General features: G+C 40.6%; 2 protein-coding genes across 2 annotated transcripts in view; both read left to right on the top strand.

Annotated features, from left to right (window-relative positions):
- The window catches only part of si:ch211-278a6.1 (SRC kinase signaling inhibitor 1), a 301,410-nt gene that overhangs the window by 170,146 nt on the left and 117,575 nt on the right, over positions 1-13,689 (top strand). The window lies entirely within an intron of this gene.
- Positions 196-3,892, top strand: arf2a (ADP-ribosylation factor 2a; the record flags this gene model as incomplete). The annotated part of the gene is given in 4 exon segments (XM_037689286.1): positions 196-350; positions 437-547; positions 642-766; positions 2,076-3,892. Coding segments are annotated over 4 exon segments (543 nt in total). The 3' UTR covers positions 2,238-3,892.

Here is a 13,689-nt window from a genome sequence, read left to right as displayed (position 1 = left end):
AAACGAGCTGTTGACTGTATTAAAAACTGAAAAACGAGCTGTTGACTGTATTAAAAGCAGAAAAACGAGCTTTTGACTGTATTAAAAACTGAAAAACGAGCTGTCGCAGCAGTCGGACACAGCTTGAAGTTGTAGTCGAGCCCTTGTTTGCAGTTCAGTAGCAGCTTTGTGACTCTGTGTTTTACGTCCCTGCAGCTGAGCCAACATGGGGAACTTTGCAAGCCTTTTTAAAGGACTGTTTGGCAAGAAAGAGATGAGGATCCTGATGGTTGGACTAGATGCTGCTGGAAAGACTACCATCTTGTACAAACTCAAACTGGGAGAAATTGTTACCACCATCCCTACCATTGGTGAGTCATGTCATGCGTTGTTAGACTAAGACCTCCATAAGCTGATTTGTTGGTGTCCATGCATCGTTTCCTCTCTTTGTTCTCAGGGTTTAATGTTGAGACGGTAGAATTCAAGAACATCAGCTTCACAGTTTGGGATGTTGGTGGTCAGGACAAGATCAGGCCCCTCTGGAGACATTATTTCCAAAACACGCAAGGTGAGACCGATGTGATGTTTCTGTTCTGTCCGTCCGTTTTGAATCCGAGATGTTTGTCTGTCTCTCATGTACGAACGGTCGTCTCTGTTTTCAGGCCTCATCTTCGTAGTGGACAGTAACGACAGAGAGAGAATTGCAGAAGCGAAGGAGGAGCTGATGCGAATGCTGGCTGAGGACGAGCTGAGGGACGCCGTGCTGCTTGTGTTTGCTAACAAACAGGTGAACTTGTGTTCCTTTAAAAACACCATGTTGATTATTAGGTAGGTTTGACAGTTCATGTACACAGGTGGCTAATTTGTGGTACCCTTCCACAGCAATATTAAACCCCCTGATGTGACTGGAGTCAAGAAGCTCCAGTTTGTCTCATCAGTCCCAGATATGGTAGAACATTTTCTGTCAGTGGTGGGGCCATCATGTGTTCTCCACCAGAGTCCATTGTCGTTTAAAGTGTGATCAGAATAGCTTTGAGTTATGCTTGAATGTTTTTTGGACGTTTCTTTGGCTCTTTTTCTACCGTCTGCTCTCTTTGTTGGCAGCTGTAGTTAGAAGAACAAGAAGCTGCAGCAGGTGGTCCTGCAGCTTGTAGCTTTTCATATCTCTAGTCTTCTCTCTGAGCTCCTCGGAAAGCTTCCACCTTCTCTGCTCCATGTTCAGCACGGAGCAGTAACAAACTACCCAGTGGCACGTTCGTCCCATTAAAAAGGCTGAATGGTTGAAAAGCTTCAAGGCACCTGTGGTACTAATTCAAGTCCAGCAGTTTGAAATATGAACGTGTTGCACAGAAAAATGACCTTTAAAGTACCAACATGTCCGTCTATATTGTTTTAGCACGTCTGCGTAAGGTAAACCGTCTCTTTTCACATTTTTGCAAACTTGCTCACACTAAAGCATGCACCGTACTTTCTGCCGTATAAGTCGCATCAGTCCAAATATGTTGAACAAAGTATAAAAATCAAGACAAGAATTTAACAAGATTAGCACTTAAAAACGATTTGTTTGCTCAACATTATAGTAAAGTTGTGTCTCAGTTGAACTTTTCCTTAATAAATGCACTTTAACGGTGAAATCAGCTGCATTGCTCCGGGTCGGTGCAGTGAAATTAAGCTGATTTGACGGTTGTTCCAGGCGAGTTGGATGAAGGTGCCTCTATGGTAAGCCTGTTGTGTCATTAATAGCCACCTTTACCTATTACATGACACAACGGCATGCCATACAACTCGAGTGCCATTTAGTGGCTGAAAAATACGGTTGATCTGTAGACGTCGTTGCACATGGACAAAGTACAGGAGGAGTTGTTTAAAGGTGTAGAACAGAGATTATGCTCCCAGTATTTGTGTTAACAGACTAATGCAGATGATTGCATGAAGCTGATCATGAATCTTGAGTCCTGCTCTAGTTGGGCAGGTCTTCTGTATAACGTTATGACCACTTTTCTATTTCAACTCCACAATAAAATCAAAGCACGTCCAAAGTGAAGATCTTGCTAACGTTTCCCCGTTTTTGTCATTTTGTGGTATTTTTATTTTAGGACCTGCCGAACGCCATGAACGCTGCTGAGATCACAGATAAACTGGGCCTGCACTCCCTCCGTCACCGTAACTGGTACATCCAGGCCACGTGCGCTACCAGCGGGGACGGGCTCTACGAGGGTCTGGACTGGCTTTCAAACCAGCTAAAGAACGCAAAATGATTCATGGGTCCACCTCCACCGTCAGCTCTGCGGTGTTTGTTTGGGAGTCGGCACTGGTCCTGGTCTCAGTCTTTCCTCGCCGTTTCTTTTCCTCTGAATAATTTGTCCAGTGCCGCTCTGCATCCGTGTACTGTTTGTGCGTGTGTTGGGTAAGTGTGAGTGTTTGAATGGGTCTGTGTGGAGCTAAGTGGGAGCAGCCCTGCTGTGCCTTGAACACAGTGCGCTCTGTCCACTCGTTCCTCCAGCATCAGAGGCGCTGGTTTCCACGAAGCATAAACCAACGCACCGTCCCGAGTGCTTTCTTCAAAGAATGTTTAAGAGAAAACAAACCAAATGACAAGAAATGTTTTTTTTCATTGTTAGGTACATTTAAGCCTTTTGATATCAGTTTCCAACAGTCAGCTGTGGAACGTCAACCATCCTGGAGCAGTCGGTGTTTCTTGAATTAGTGCAGCTTTATGAAAAAATAAACCTCCAAAAAGCCGATGATGTTACAGACGTCAGTTTGCAGAGTCCTACTGGTCATGGGTTCCACATGTGGAGTTTGTTTTTCTTCTAGTGTTTAGGTCAAACGGTCCGGTGCGGTTGGATGTGGTGAAGGCAATAAAAGTTTCAGCGCATGTTTACATATTTGGAGGAGTGAATCTCTTGCATGGTTTGTCGTTTCTGTCCTGGAGGCCTGTGTGGGCTTCAGCTTTTCATTCCCATGACGAGTTGCTCCCACTCGTGCTCTTTCTTTACTGGTAGACGCTTTTTCTCTTGTAAGTAGTTCCTTGGCTAAGGTCTGTCTTCTTATTTGTTCTTAATTTTTATATTACCATTATTCCACGTGTGACCTGGTTTACTTTAATACGACTTGCCAGGTGTGCTGTCCTTCCTGAGTAAAATGCTCTTGGGACCAAATGGTTGGCTTTAGAAATGTCTCGTTGTTTTCAGGTCAGTTCTGGATTCATTTGCAGAAGCTTTTGTATCTTCGGTGGGTGCACACATGCTTTCAGCTGCGTTGTTGGTGCTGTGATAGATTGCACTTTTTGAATCGGAAGTGTTTCAGACACATTTAACTTGTCAGGCTTTGTGCTTCAGGCTGGGTACGTCCTCCGTTTGGCATATCATGCAATTCAACCATTTGTATGACCGCATCAGCTTGCACAACACTGACGTGTGTGATGACGGCCGTTCCGTCGCTCTCCATTTCTCGACACCAGCAGATCAAAGAATGTTGCTTGAGTTTAACCAGAATAGTTTCCCCTCTCACACCTGTTCTTGCCCCGAAGGCTTCTGTGATTTAAAATAAAGCGTGAAGACGACTGCACAGTTATTTTACAGTGACCTCAGCAGGGAGCGTTGAACCCCTTCTTTTCTACAACTGGACATTTTCTTTGAAAGTTGCAACAGAACAACTGTTTTTTGTTTTTGTTTGTCCTCCTTTTACAGTATTCCTTAAACAAATGTTAAGTTTTTTAAGAACAAGCAGAGGCAAAAAAGTTTCAAAAAGTAATACTGTAAAAGTGTTTGAAATTGACTTATTCTGTCGTCCTTCCGCCAGATGTGAAGCTTTAGTTTGCAAAATTCTGTGTACAAATGACGTATTTCTTTTTCTTCTTTTGCCTTTAAAACAATTCATCCTGTAACCTCTGATAAATGCACTATAATAAAGAGAGTATCTATTATAAAGTGTTGTCCTTCTTGGCAGTTTAATTCTTTCATGCTCCTGTTAGAAAGTCGTATTTGTATTGATCACATGATTATCAAATATAAGAGCATTTAAATTAAAGGCTTGGCAGTCACTGAATAATTCTAAATGCAGGGACTTCAAAAGATAAATTGTAATCGATGACTGGTTCCTTGACTTGTACTTCCGCACCGTCTCCAGCAGAGGGCGCGCGTTCAAACAGTTGCACATCATCGATTATCAGAAGAGAAGTCGTCATGAGACGTCATCACCTTGTTTCTTAGATTGGTTTAGATTTGTAAGAGGACAAAAATCAACCTGTAAACTTGTTGCACATGCCGTTAGAGATCAGAAGTCATTTCTGTCCAGTGTTTGCAGGACACTTTCTAGAATGGTTTATTTAAAAAAAACATTGTTTGGACGTAGAAGAGTGGAGATGAAGGTAAATTTAAAAATTAACATCCCAGCACACTTCACATTCCTCTTGTTTTCTGCAGCATCTTAAATACAGGTGGCTGATTCTCCCATGAGTTGTTACCTTGGCAACAGCGCTTTTTGTACTTACGCAGCGACTGTAAGGGAAATGTGTTAAAGAAGTGCAGGGTTCTGATAGGAGTTTGTATTTAGCTGAAAGAACACACGGATTAAGATTGTCTGTCTTTAATTGGCTGAGCATCCTTTAGTCAGAGGGCAGACTGCATCATGTCCTCACATCGAGCTGCCTGTCTCTCAAGATCTTTGATGGTCTTATCTGGTAAAGTGTTCAAGATCTTTGATGGTCTTATCTGGTAAAGTGTTCATTATTTTACCTCATGGATTAATTCAGTTTGAGTTGTGTCTTCCAAATGCATTCGAGGCTCTTTAACATTTTTATATATTACGAGTCCCATTTCTTTGACTTGGTCTTTCTCACGTTTTAGAACATGATTCACGCACGCACACACACACACACACACACGCACACACGCACACACACGCCACTTGACCTTTAACAGGTGCTGTGCACTCATTCTCACCTAAAAAGTGACAATATACACTCTTTAGTTTCACAGCACATTAACCCTTCACTCACCCTAAAATGAGACTTTCAGCATCTCTTTGTGTCCTGAGTTACCGGTTCACATGTGTCCAGCTGTTTATTGGTATTTAATTGGCTAATGGCACATCTGTTATCATGTCTTTGCCCGTGTCTCTGTGTTTGTCTGTTCTGTTAATGTAATATCCAATGAACCAGTGGGTGGATGTATTGAAACTGTCAGGCAGTAAAACATTTACAGCTCGCTGACATTTGGAGTCAACTCGGTTCAGCTAATAAAAATGATAAAATATCAACAACTTTGTCAGTTTTTGAAATATTGAGCTAATTTTGGTAGTAGCTGAGAATCATTCTCAACACACGTGCTGAGTGCTGACTCATCTCACAAGAGCTGACAGTATCACATGCCACGGTGCAACATAATTAATTTATTTTTTAATTCAAGCTTTATTTATACAGACTCACCTCATTGAGCCACGGGGCCTCAGTTACAAGAGGGACCTGTTCCAGCAGAACAGAACATATAAAGCGCAGACAACAACAACAGTAGACCATGACGACAATAATCTACAGTAAAATGCAGTTCAAATAAGAGTAGTGTATAAAACAATAAACCAGAGTGCCATAAAACAGGCTAAGAAGGTCTGACCCCAAAACTACAGCTCCATCCTCAAGATAAAATGATCTCAGTCTAAAAGTCTGAACGAATGGAAGATGATATGAATTCAGGGAAAGCAAACACTTCCGTTTGGACTATATTTGCAGGAATAATACAACATTTTCTATTTTTTGTATTCGTATACATATCAAGTCATTTTGGAGGCTGCAAAAAGTCAACCATTTTTTTTTAAAGAAAAGAAAACCAACATAATCCATTAAAATACCCCCCCCCCCCCCCCTTTCATTTTGTTGTTCTATCCGTTTTATAACCTTAAACCTGACAGGTCACTGGGAGGTTTAACTGGAAGGTTTAACTGGGAGGTTTAACTGGGAGGTTTAACTGAGGAACTGGTGGATCAGGCAACAGATGACCCCCTGACTCAACCATCCAACATTCATCTGCAGCAACAAACTAACATGGCACGAGTTACCTGTGACTTCTCTACAGACCCAGTCATTGTGCACATTACGCTGTCTGTAATTTTGAATAATGACCTTTACACGTGTAGTCCAATGCATTTATATTGAACCGATAGTCTTTTCACTGATAACATGGATCTGTACACACATGCAGTCCAGTGCATTTATATTGAACCGATAGTCTTTTCACTGATAACATGGATCTGTACATTTCTTGTGTCCCTGATGACCTCCTCCCAGAGGAGACCTGCACTGCACCATTGCTTTTCATCGATCTTGCATAGTTTAGGGACACTGGAAATCGATTGTACAAGACAGGAAAATAATATATTTGTTTCAAGCTTCAGAAGATTATATTGCATATAATTGATCAGCCTTTATTTAGAATTTAAATCTATATTTTCCCCTCCACAATAGATGTATTAATGTAAAACTTTAGTGGTCACTGTCATTTGCTGGCATGTAGAAGTCACAGAAGGTGCACAGCGGTGCTCTTGCAGCTCAGCTGGTGTTTTAAATCCTGACCGTCCCCCCCCCCCCCCCCCCCACACACACGCCAAATTAAAGAGTTCACCAGTGACTACACATTTTTTTTAAGACTGGTAATTTCTGGCCTTTCACATCGCCATGGAAACAGGATTCACTGCTTCATCAGCAGCGGAGGGGCCAAGCGTACTTTGGTTTCACACAGATGGACGAATGCTTTTCAGCAACAAGCTGAATATTTTCATGAATAGATAATTATAAAACACATTTGTCTGCAGATACAGGACTGCACTGGATGGAACTGAACAAAAGAACATGATTAGCCTACATGCAATCAGAATTGGACCTGTTTATTCTTTGCATAGCTGCCTGAAATGACTTTTGTTTTGCACTGGCTTTATGTAGATCCTTTAATAAAAAATAAATAAAATCTGTTAAAGCAGACGTACAACTGATCATCGTTTTGTATGTGGATGCAAATGAGGAACTATCAGCAAAACATTATTTTAAAGTAAACTTCAGTGGCATTAGATTTCTTTGATGTATTCTCCATTTTCCTAATGGAGTCTGAAAATAAATAAAAGAATCACAGAACGCATCTTTAACTGAGCAGCAAATAAGCCCTTAACAGAGAACAGCAGCCGGAAGTGGATTGATTTATCTCAAAAGTGGTGAAAACGATCGATCCCACTCAGTTCAAAATAAACCAACAACATCGAAGAAGTAAAACGTGTAACTATTTTCAAGTTGCGTCAACGCGTACTGATTTAAAAACTGAGCATGCACCAGGAGATTTAAAAACTGTTCACTTCTCCTTTCCTGCTGCTTTGCGCGCACTCCCGAGCTGGGGGAGACAAATTCTCGGGGTTACTTAATTTGACGCAACACCGTCACGGCACGCGCTGTGACGTAAATCCAACGCACCTGTTTTAAGACCTTCAAAATATTACATAATGTATTTAGTTTTAAACATGTTTTAATTTTTGTTTTCTATATATGATGTTCTTCTTTGCGTCAACTTTATTTTCAAGCGAAAGGTTTGAATGTTTTGGTGAGTAAGTGTTTATTCTGCTGTTAGCCTGTTAGCTGGTTTGTTGTTAGCTAACAGTTTTTTCTGTTTGTTTACAAACATGAACAGAAAATAAAATAAAAATAGCCACTTTAAGCTGATTAATATGATTTGAAATACTGTTTCTAAACTAATAATACTCAAAACAAATGGACTTTCCGAGTTAGAAATGCCTTTTAATGTTTACATGTCATATTAAATTTTAATAAAATAGATGTCACGATCTGCCACAGCCAAATAACCTTTGTAAACACAAAATATGCTATAATTTATATTTTACAAATATTTAGCTCAAAAGGTGTAATATCTGAGTTATTCAACTTCTCGTTGAGTCACGAGGCCTCATTTTCAACAGAGACCTGTTTTAGACAAACATACAGACAATTTAATTTAGTTATTCATGTTTGTACAGACAACAATAAACAGCCATAAAATACATATAAAATACAAGTTGCCTTTAAACACAAATTAAAGTCAGGTTACTTTATAAAACAAGGTAAATTACTTTAAACAGGAGCACGTCTGCAGTGATTTATCCACAATGTCACATGAGGTCATAGAATAAATATTAATGCTTGAAGATGTTTACAGCTTTGTTTGTTGACAACATATAACAATTAATGAATAAATTAGTTTGCTTTAAATGCTTAACATACTTTAGAGTGAGTATTTTAAAGAAATGTCCCGCGGTCTGCGTCTTGTGAGCAGTTCTCGGTTCTGGGCCAGTTCTTCGGTTCTGGGCCAGTTCTTTGGTTCTGGGCCAGTTCTTCGGTTCTGGGCCAGTTCTTTGGTTCTGGGCCAGTTCTTTGGTTCTGGGCCAGTTCTTTGGTTCTGGGCCAGTTCTTGGGTTCTGGGCCAGTTCTTGGGTTCTGGGCCGTGTTGCAGAACCTGCTGTTAGAATCTGGAGCTGAAGTTGCTCTTGCAGCCGTTTCTTGCTCGCTGTGACTGAACGTGGGTCAGCGACTCCAGTGGACTTCTCCTCGCCATGTTTTTTATTTTCTCAAGGACGAGCGATGTGAGCGAGCACAACAACAGTGCAGATCGTCACTTTTATTTTAAGACCATTAACTGTTCCTTCATGACTGTAGAAGTGTCCAGCCAAGTTCACACATCAAGTGAAGATCGGTTAGTTTCATTCATGTGAATATTTATATCTTTCGCCTTAGACGGTGTTTGTGGTCTGAACGGGAACGTGCACCAACACACATGCGGCTGTGTGCATTGCTTCATGTACTTTGTGTTTACATGATTTATCTGCAGTGACCGTTACTTTTGCAGTGATACGGTTGGAACACCTCCATCCCCTGCCCACAGCCACGCTGTCACTTGTGGCCTCCTTAACCTTCTTTTATAACCCTAGATGACCAGAATTCGTTGAAGCGAGGCAGATGACTGTAGCTAAGAATGTGCTAAAGGGTTTCTAGGTCGATGAGCTCACGCAGCAGATCTGGAGGAGGAAGGAGGACAAACCAGGGCAAACCTGCTCCTTTGTCTCCTCTGGGACAACCTCGACTTTCTTCCAGGAACACAGAACAAAAATGGGTAAAATGAAAAATGAAAGTCAGTATTAGATTGAGCGTTTTGATAACGCACCCCGCAGTATTCTCCGCTCTGAAGCCAAAAATAAGCAGGAGAAACTGTGGCAAAGTGTCCTCGTCATCTCCTTGAAACTTCTTACTCAGCAGGTTCATCTCAGCAACGAGCAGAACAACAGCAGCCTAACTCAGTTTCACTAATCATGTTTTGTAATCAGCTGAGAATGTAAACTGCAGCGCATTCTGTTTGAGAACCTCTGCAGCAACGGTGTCGCCCACTATTATCTCTGTAACTCAGCCAGTTTCACAGATAATGACTTGTCGTGGTAGTGGCTGACCATCATCCTCAACACGTTCTCTGAGTGCTGCTAACAGACCTCACTGTGACCGTGCACGCTGTCGTTTACAGTGTTTGACTAGAACAGCTATAATGCTGTTTCTTCTCATCATAAAATGAACTTAGTCTAGGCCTGTCGCGATAAAACAAATCAATTAATCACATGATAAATTAAATTTATCAACCTCGTTTTCATTTATCGGCTTTATTGTTTCTTCGTCTTTCTACTGAAGACACTGGAGGACAAAAGATCAACTCCGGTTCTTCACTGACCCCTCCCTTTCTCTTTTCTCTTTAAAATCTGTTTTAACGTCCAAAATCGTGTTTTTGGACGTTAAAAGCAGCTAATCTCAGAAGCTAAGCTACGAGCTAACCTAACAGGCCGAACACGGGGGGGACCTCCGTCTTGTCGAAGCTCCAAAATTCACAGTTGAAACTTGTGCCTTCGTGTAAAACGTTGTTTTTCTCTGCAAAAAGAAACTGAGAACTCGTTTACTGATTATTTATTAAAAGCTTTGTGTGACAAATGATAAAGAGCTCAAACCACACCGAGCATCCGCCATTTTGAGAACTGAAGAGAGACAGCCCATGTCACGTCAAGGTGCCTCCCTCCCATTGTTCTTAAAGAGACACGCTGCTCGCTCCCTCACTATCCATCCTTTGGTTCAAACAGTCTATACTGCCGTCCAGTGGTCAAAAAAGGTACTACACGCAAAACAAATGAACCAACATTTTCTCTTAAATTTTACAATAATTACTAATTATTGTCAAATTTCAAACAATATTATCGTTTATCGCAATAATTTCTGAGATAATTAATCGCCCAGTAAAACTTGTTATCGTGACAGGCCTAACTTAGTCTAAAACTCGGGAGGCGGAGGGCGATGATGTGAACATCATCTTCATCACACACATGTGACAGCTAAAAAAGCTGCTGCTGAGTATAAATATTGAAATCCTTAAACGAAATTAGAAGTATTTTTTATTATGAGATGAAAACCCAGAAACTCCTCCCACCTCTGGAATATATCTGAGGTTTATATCGCAGAGGTGTCGTTCAAAGACTTGGAGCTCTCGACCGTGACCTCTCGAAGTAGCTTCAAACATCTGTTCAGTTCCTGACAAGAACCAATGCAGATGTGTTCCTGTTTTTAGTTTTCTACGCCGTCTCCTAATTTAGCTGATTTTTTTTGTTGCGTTTCTTTCTCCTTTTTAATTATTCTTCTGTTTTCAGTTGTAAAAAAACCTTTGTATGAATCATTTGTGAATGTCTGTTGTTGTTGTTGTTGTTGTCGTTGTTGTTGTCATCACTTTGTTAAACTCCAGGTCTCTTGTAAATGAGTCCCCGAGGCTCAATGGGACTAACATGTTTAAATAAAGGTTGAATGAATGAATTCTCTCCTTTGTTTTTGTTCTTGACTCTAGTAATCTCATATTAAATGCAAATAATTTATAAGTAACAACCATTTGTCAAAACATTATTGTGTTTTAAGATAAATTCATTCTCTTTTAGACAAATTGTGTTTAGCTGCTTTTGTATTTATGCGTTCTGTATTTTTTGGATTATAAAGCGCATTAAGTGAAACAAAACAGATAAGTCAAACTTTATTCAACTCATTCACAATAACCAGATAAAACTGATTCGAGGTCAGTAAGCACAACCAGAATTAACACTCAGTCAATTTTTGAGAAAATTAAAGTATTTTAAGTGCGTCTTGTAGTCTGAATAACACTGTTTTTAAAGATGTCATGTAAAGAGTCCTGTGAATGTCTGGCCCTTACTTTGAGTCATGACTTTTGCTTTTGCAGGGATTTGCCATCCTGATGTCGGCTCAGGTGATCTCATGCATTCCTTCTCAGAGCTGGCGAACATCTGGCAGATCTTCCAGAGTGCTGTGTAAGTTACTTGATCATATATTATTCATCATTCTCATCATCACTGAAGAGACCTTGTATTCTCTACTTGTCTCTCCAACCTCTTAACTTCCTAATTCACGGATACCTTTTAGCCTTTATAGCAAAGGACAATCTGTTCTCATTCCCAGGGTGTCAAATACTAATTTGTCAAAGCCATTAGCTTCACTGAGATATACAACCTGTGTCCTTGGTGCTGGCGCCATGCATGTACCAGCCAAGGCCATATTTGAAAATGAAATCAGTTTCTCTTTGAGGATAATTGAATTCCTCTAAATGGTTAATATACCTCCTGCTTTATACCTTCTGAAATATCACGTTTAAGTCCAGCTGTGTGTGCATAACGTTAATGTCAGCCTCATTAGAATGTGTTTGAAGCTTTGCGTCACCGTCTAGCAGCTAGTTGTACATGTGGGGGTTTTCTGCCGGCTTGATTTGTGGTGCACGCGTCTGCCAGTGTACAATGTGCAAATGTCTTGAGCAATGCCTCAGTTCTTCATATTTTACCCCAAGAAGCCACTTTAATCTTTTGAAGTGGTCTCAAAGAATACTGCTTCAGGCTTTTTTAAATATGTTTCAAAGTTTTCTTTTGAGGTTTAGCAGCTTTTTCACTTATTTCAGTCCAGTACCTGACCATTTTAGAAACATTGTATTATTAGAGCCATTCACCTTTGACCTGTGAATCCTTCAGGCTTTAAAAGTGCCCCTAGACTCAAAAGAAGAACCGGTGTTGTATCAACACAAAACAGATAACTCAGAAAATTCAATTCAATTCAAAAATACTTTATTAGTCCCAAAAGGAAATGAAATGTTGTTGTAACTCATTATCCTCATTTCATTAAGAGATGTTAAAGATACTGATGGCTGTACACAGGAAGGTCTGTCCCACAGCAGATTCAAAGAAACTGGCCGCAGATGCCGTCCAGTCTGTCCACCCAGACTCGGCTGGCCTCTTGGTTCACCTGGGCTGCAGGACTGTCTGAATACTGGGCTGACCTCCTCCCAGAATGATGGCCTCTCTTTCCAGCAGCTGCCGAGCTCCTCATCACTGCGTCAGCCGGCCGGGGGACAATCCTGACCCTTCTGCTGTCACGAGCCGTTTCCTGCCAGTTCCAGGATCTCAGTGGTCAGGCACTTGAGCACAGCCGGCAGGTAGACGGGAATGCATCCACGGCATCTCCTTTTTAACTCATTTGAGATTTGGGGCTGTAGTTGAGATATTATTTGAGCTTTTGAGATGTTAATCAGCTGCTCCTGGTTGTAAAAAAAAAAAAAATCACCTTATTGTCCAAAACTAAAAAAGTTTCAGTAAAAATCCTTCGAGCTGCACAGCATCCAGTACCAGAGGAAACAGTCATCCCAGAAAAAAAAGATGAGCGGTGCAATTCTAGAACACGTTTTTCTTTAAAAAGACTATTTTAAATTAAATCATTAGGCGATCGTTAGCAGCTTATCAGAAAGGCACAGTTTGTTCCCATGTCTTTGCTTGAATTCACAGAAAATACTAAAAACACAAAGAACTGAGAACTGGCATACAGTACATGATCAACTGAAGGACGATGCGTTTCTTATCTTCATACATGAATCCTTGCTGGGTTTTTCATCCTGTTCACGACATAACTTTCAAATATTATTCATCTGTATGTATTTTTAGGTCCGCCACTTTGTCCTCTAACTTTCTACTTTGTAAGCACTCGCTGCTCAATTTGCCACCATGGTTACATACAAGGACTGGACATAAAATGAGTGAAAATGCATCTTTAGTTTAGTAAACATCTCTGGAAGACCTTCAGAAAGCCTGAAGAAATATTGATCCAAACCACTTTAGAACGGCTGGCTCCTTGGAAGCAACGTATAAGGAAGCTAGGGTTCCATTCAGTACAGTATATACACATGAAAGATGTGTTTCATCTCCATTCTGATGGGGTAGAAAGGTGTCCACACTATTTGTTTCTTTATTTAAAAATCACATTTTTCTTCCCAAAGAAAACATTTATTTTTCCTCACTCACTGATTAGTTTCAGGCTTTTAGAGATGATATATACCATATTTTCTGCCATATAGGTCGCTCCTGAGTACAAGTCGAATTTATTATGTGTCACCGCAGACCTGTCACGTTTATTATACATTTATTTAATGGTCAAAATGGCTTCATTTCACCTGGGTGGCACCGCTCCATCCGTCCGTCCATCCATCCATCCATCCATACATACATCCATCCATCCATCCATCCATACATCCATACATCCATACATCCATCCATACATCCATACATCCATACATACATCCATCCATACATACATACATACATCCATACATACAT

Source organism: Nematolebias whitei, chromosome 15, assembly GCF_014905685.2.
Source record: "Nematolebias whitei isolate Nwh7 chromosome 15, NemWhi1, whole genome shotgun sequence".
Classification (NCBI taxonomy): Eukaryota; Metazoa; Chordata; class Actinopteri; order Cyprinodontiformes; family Rivulidae; genus Nematolebias; species Nematolebias whitei.
Note: the sequence above shows the minus strand (reverse complement) of the source record. Positions and strands in the feature narration are given on the sequence as shown.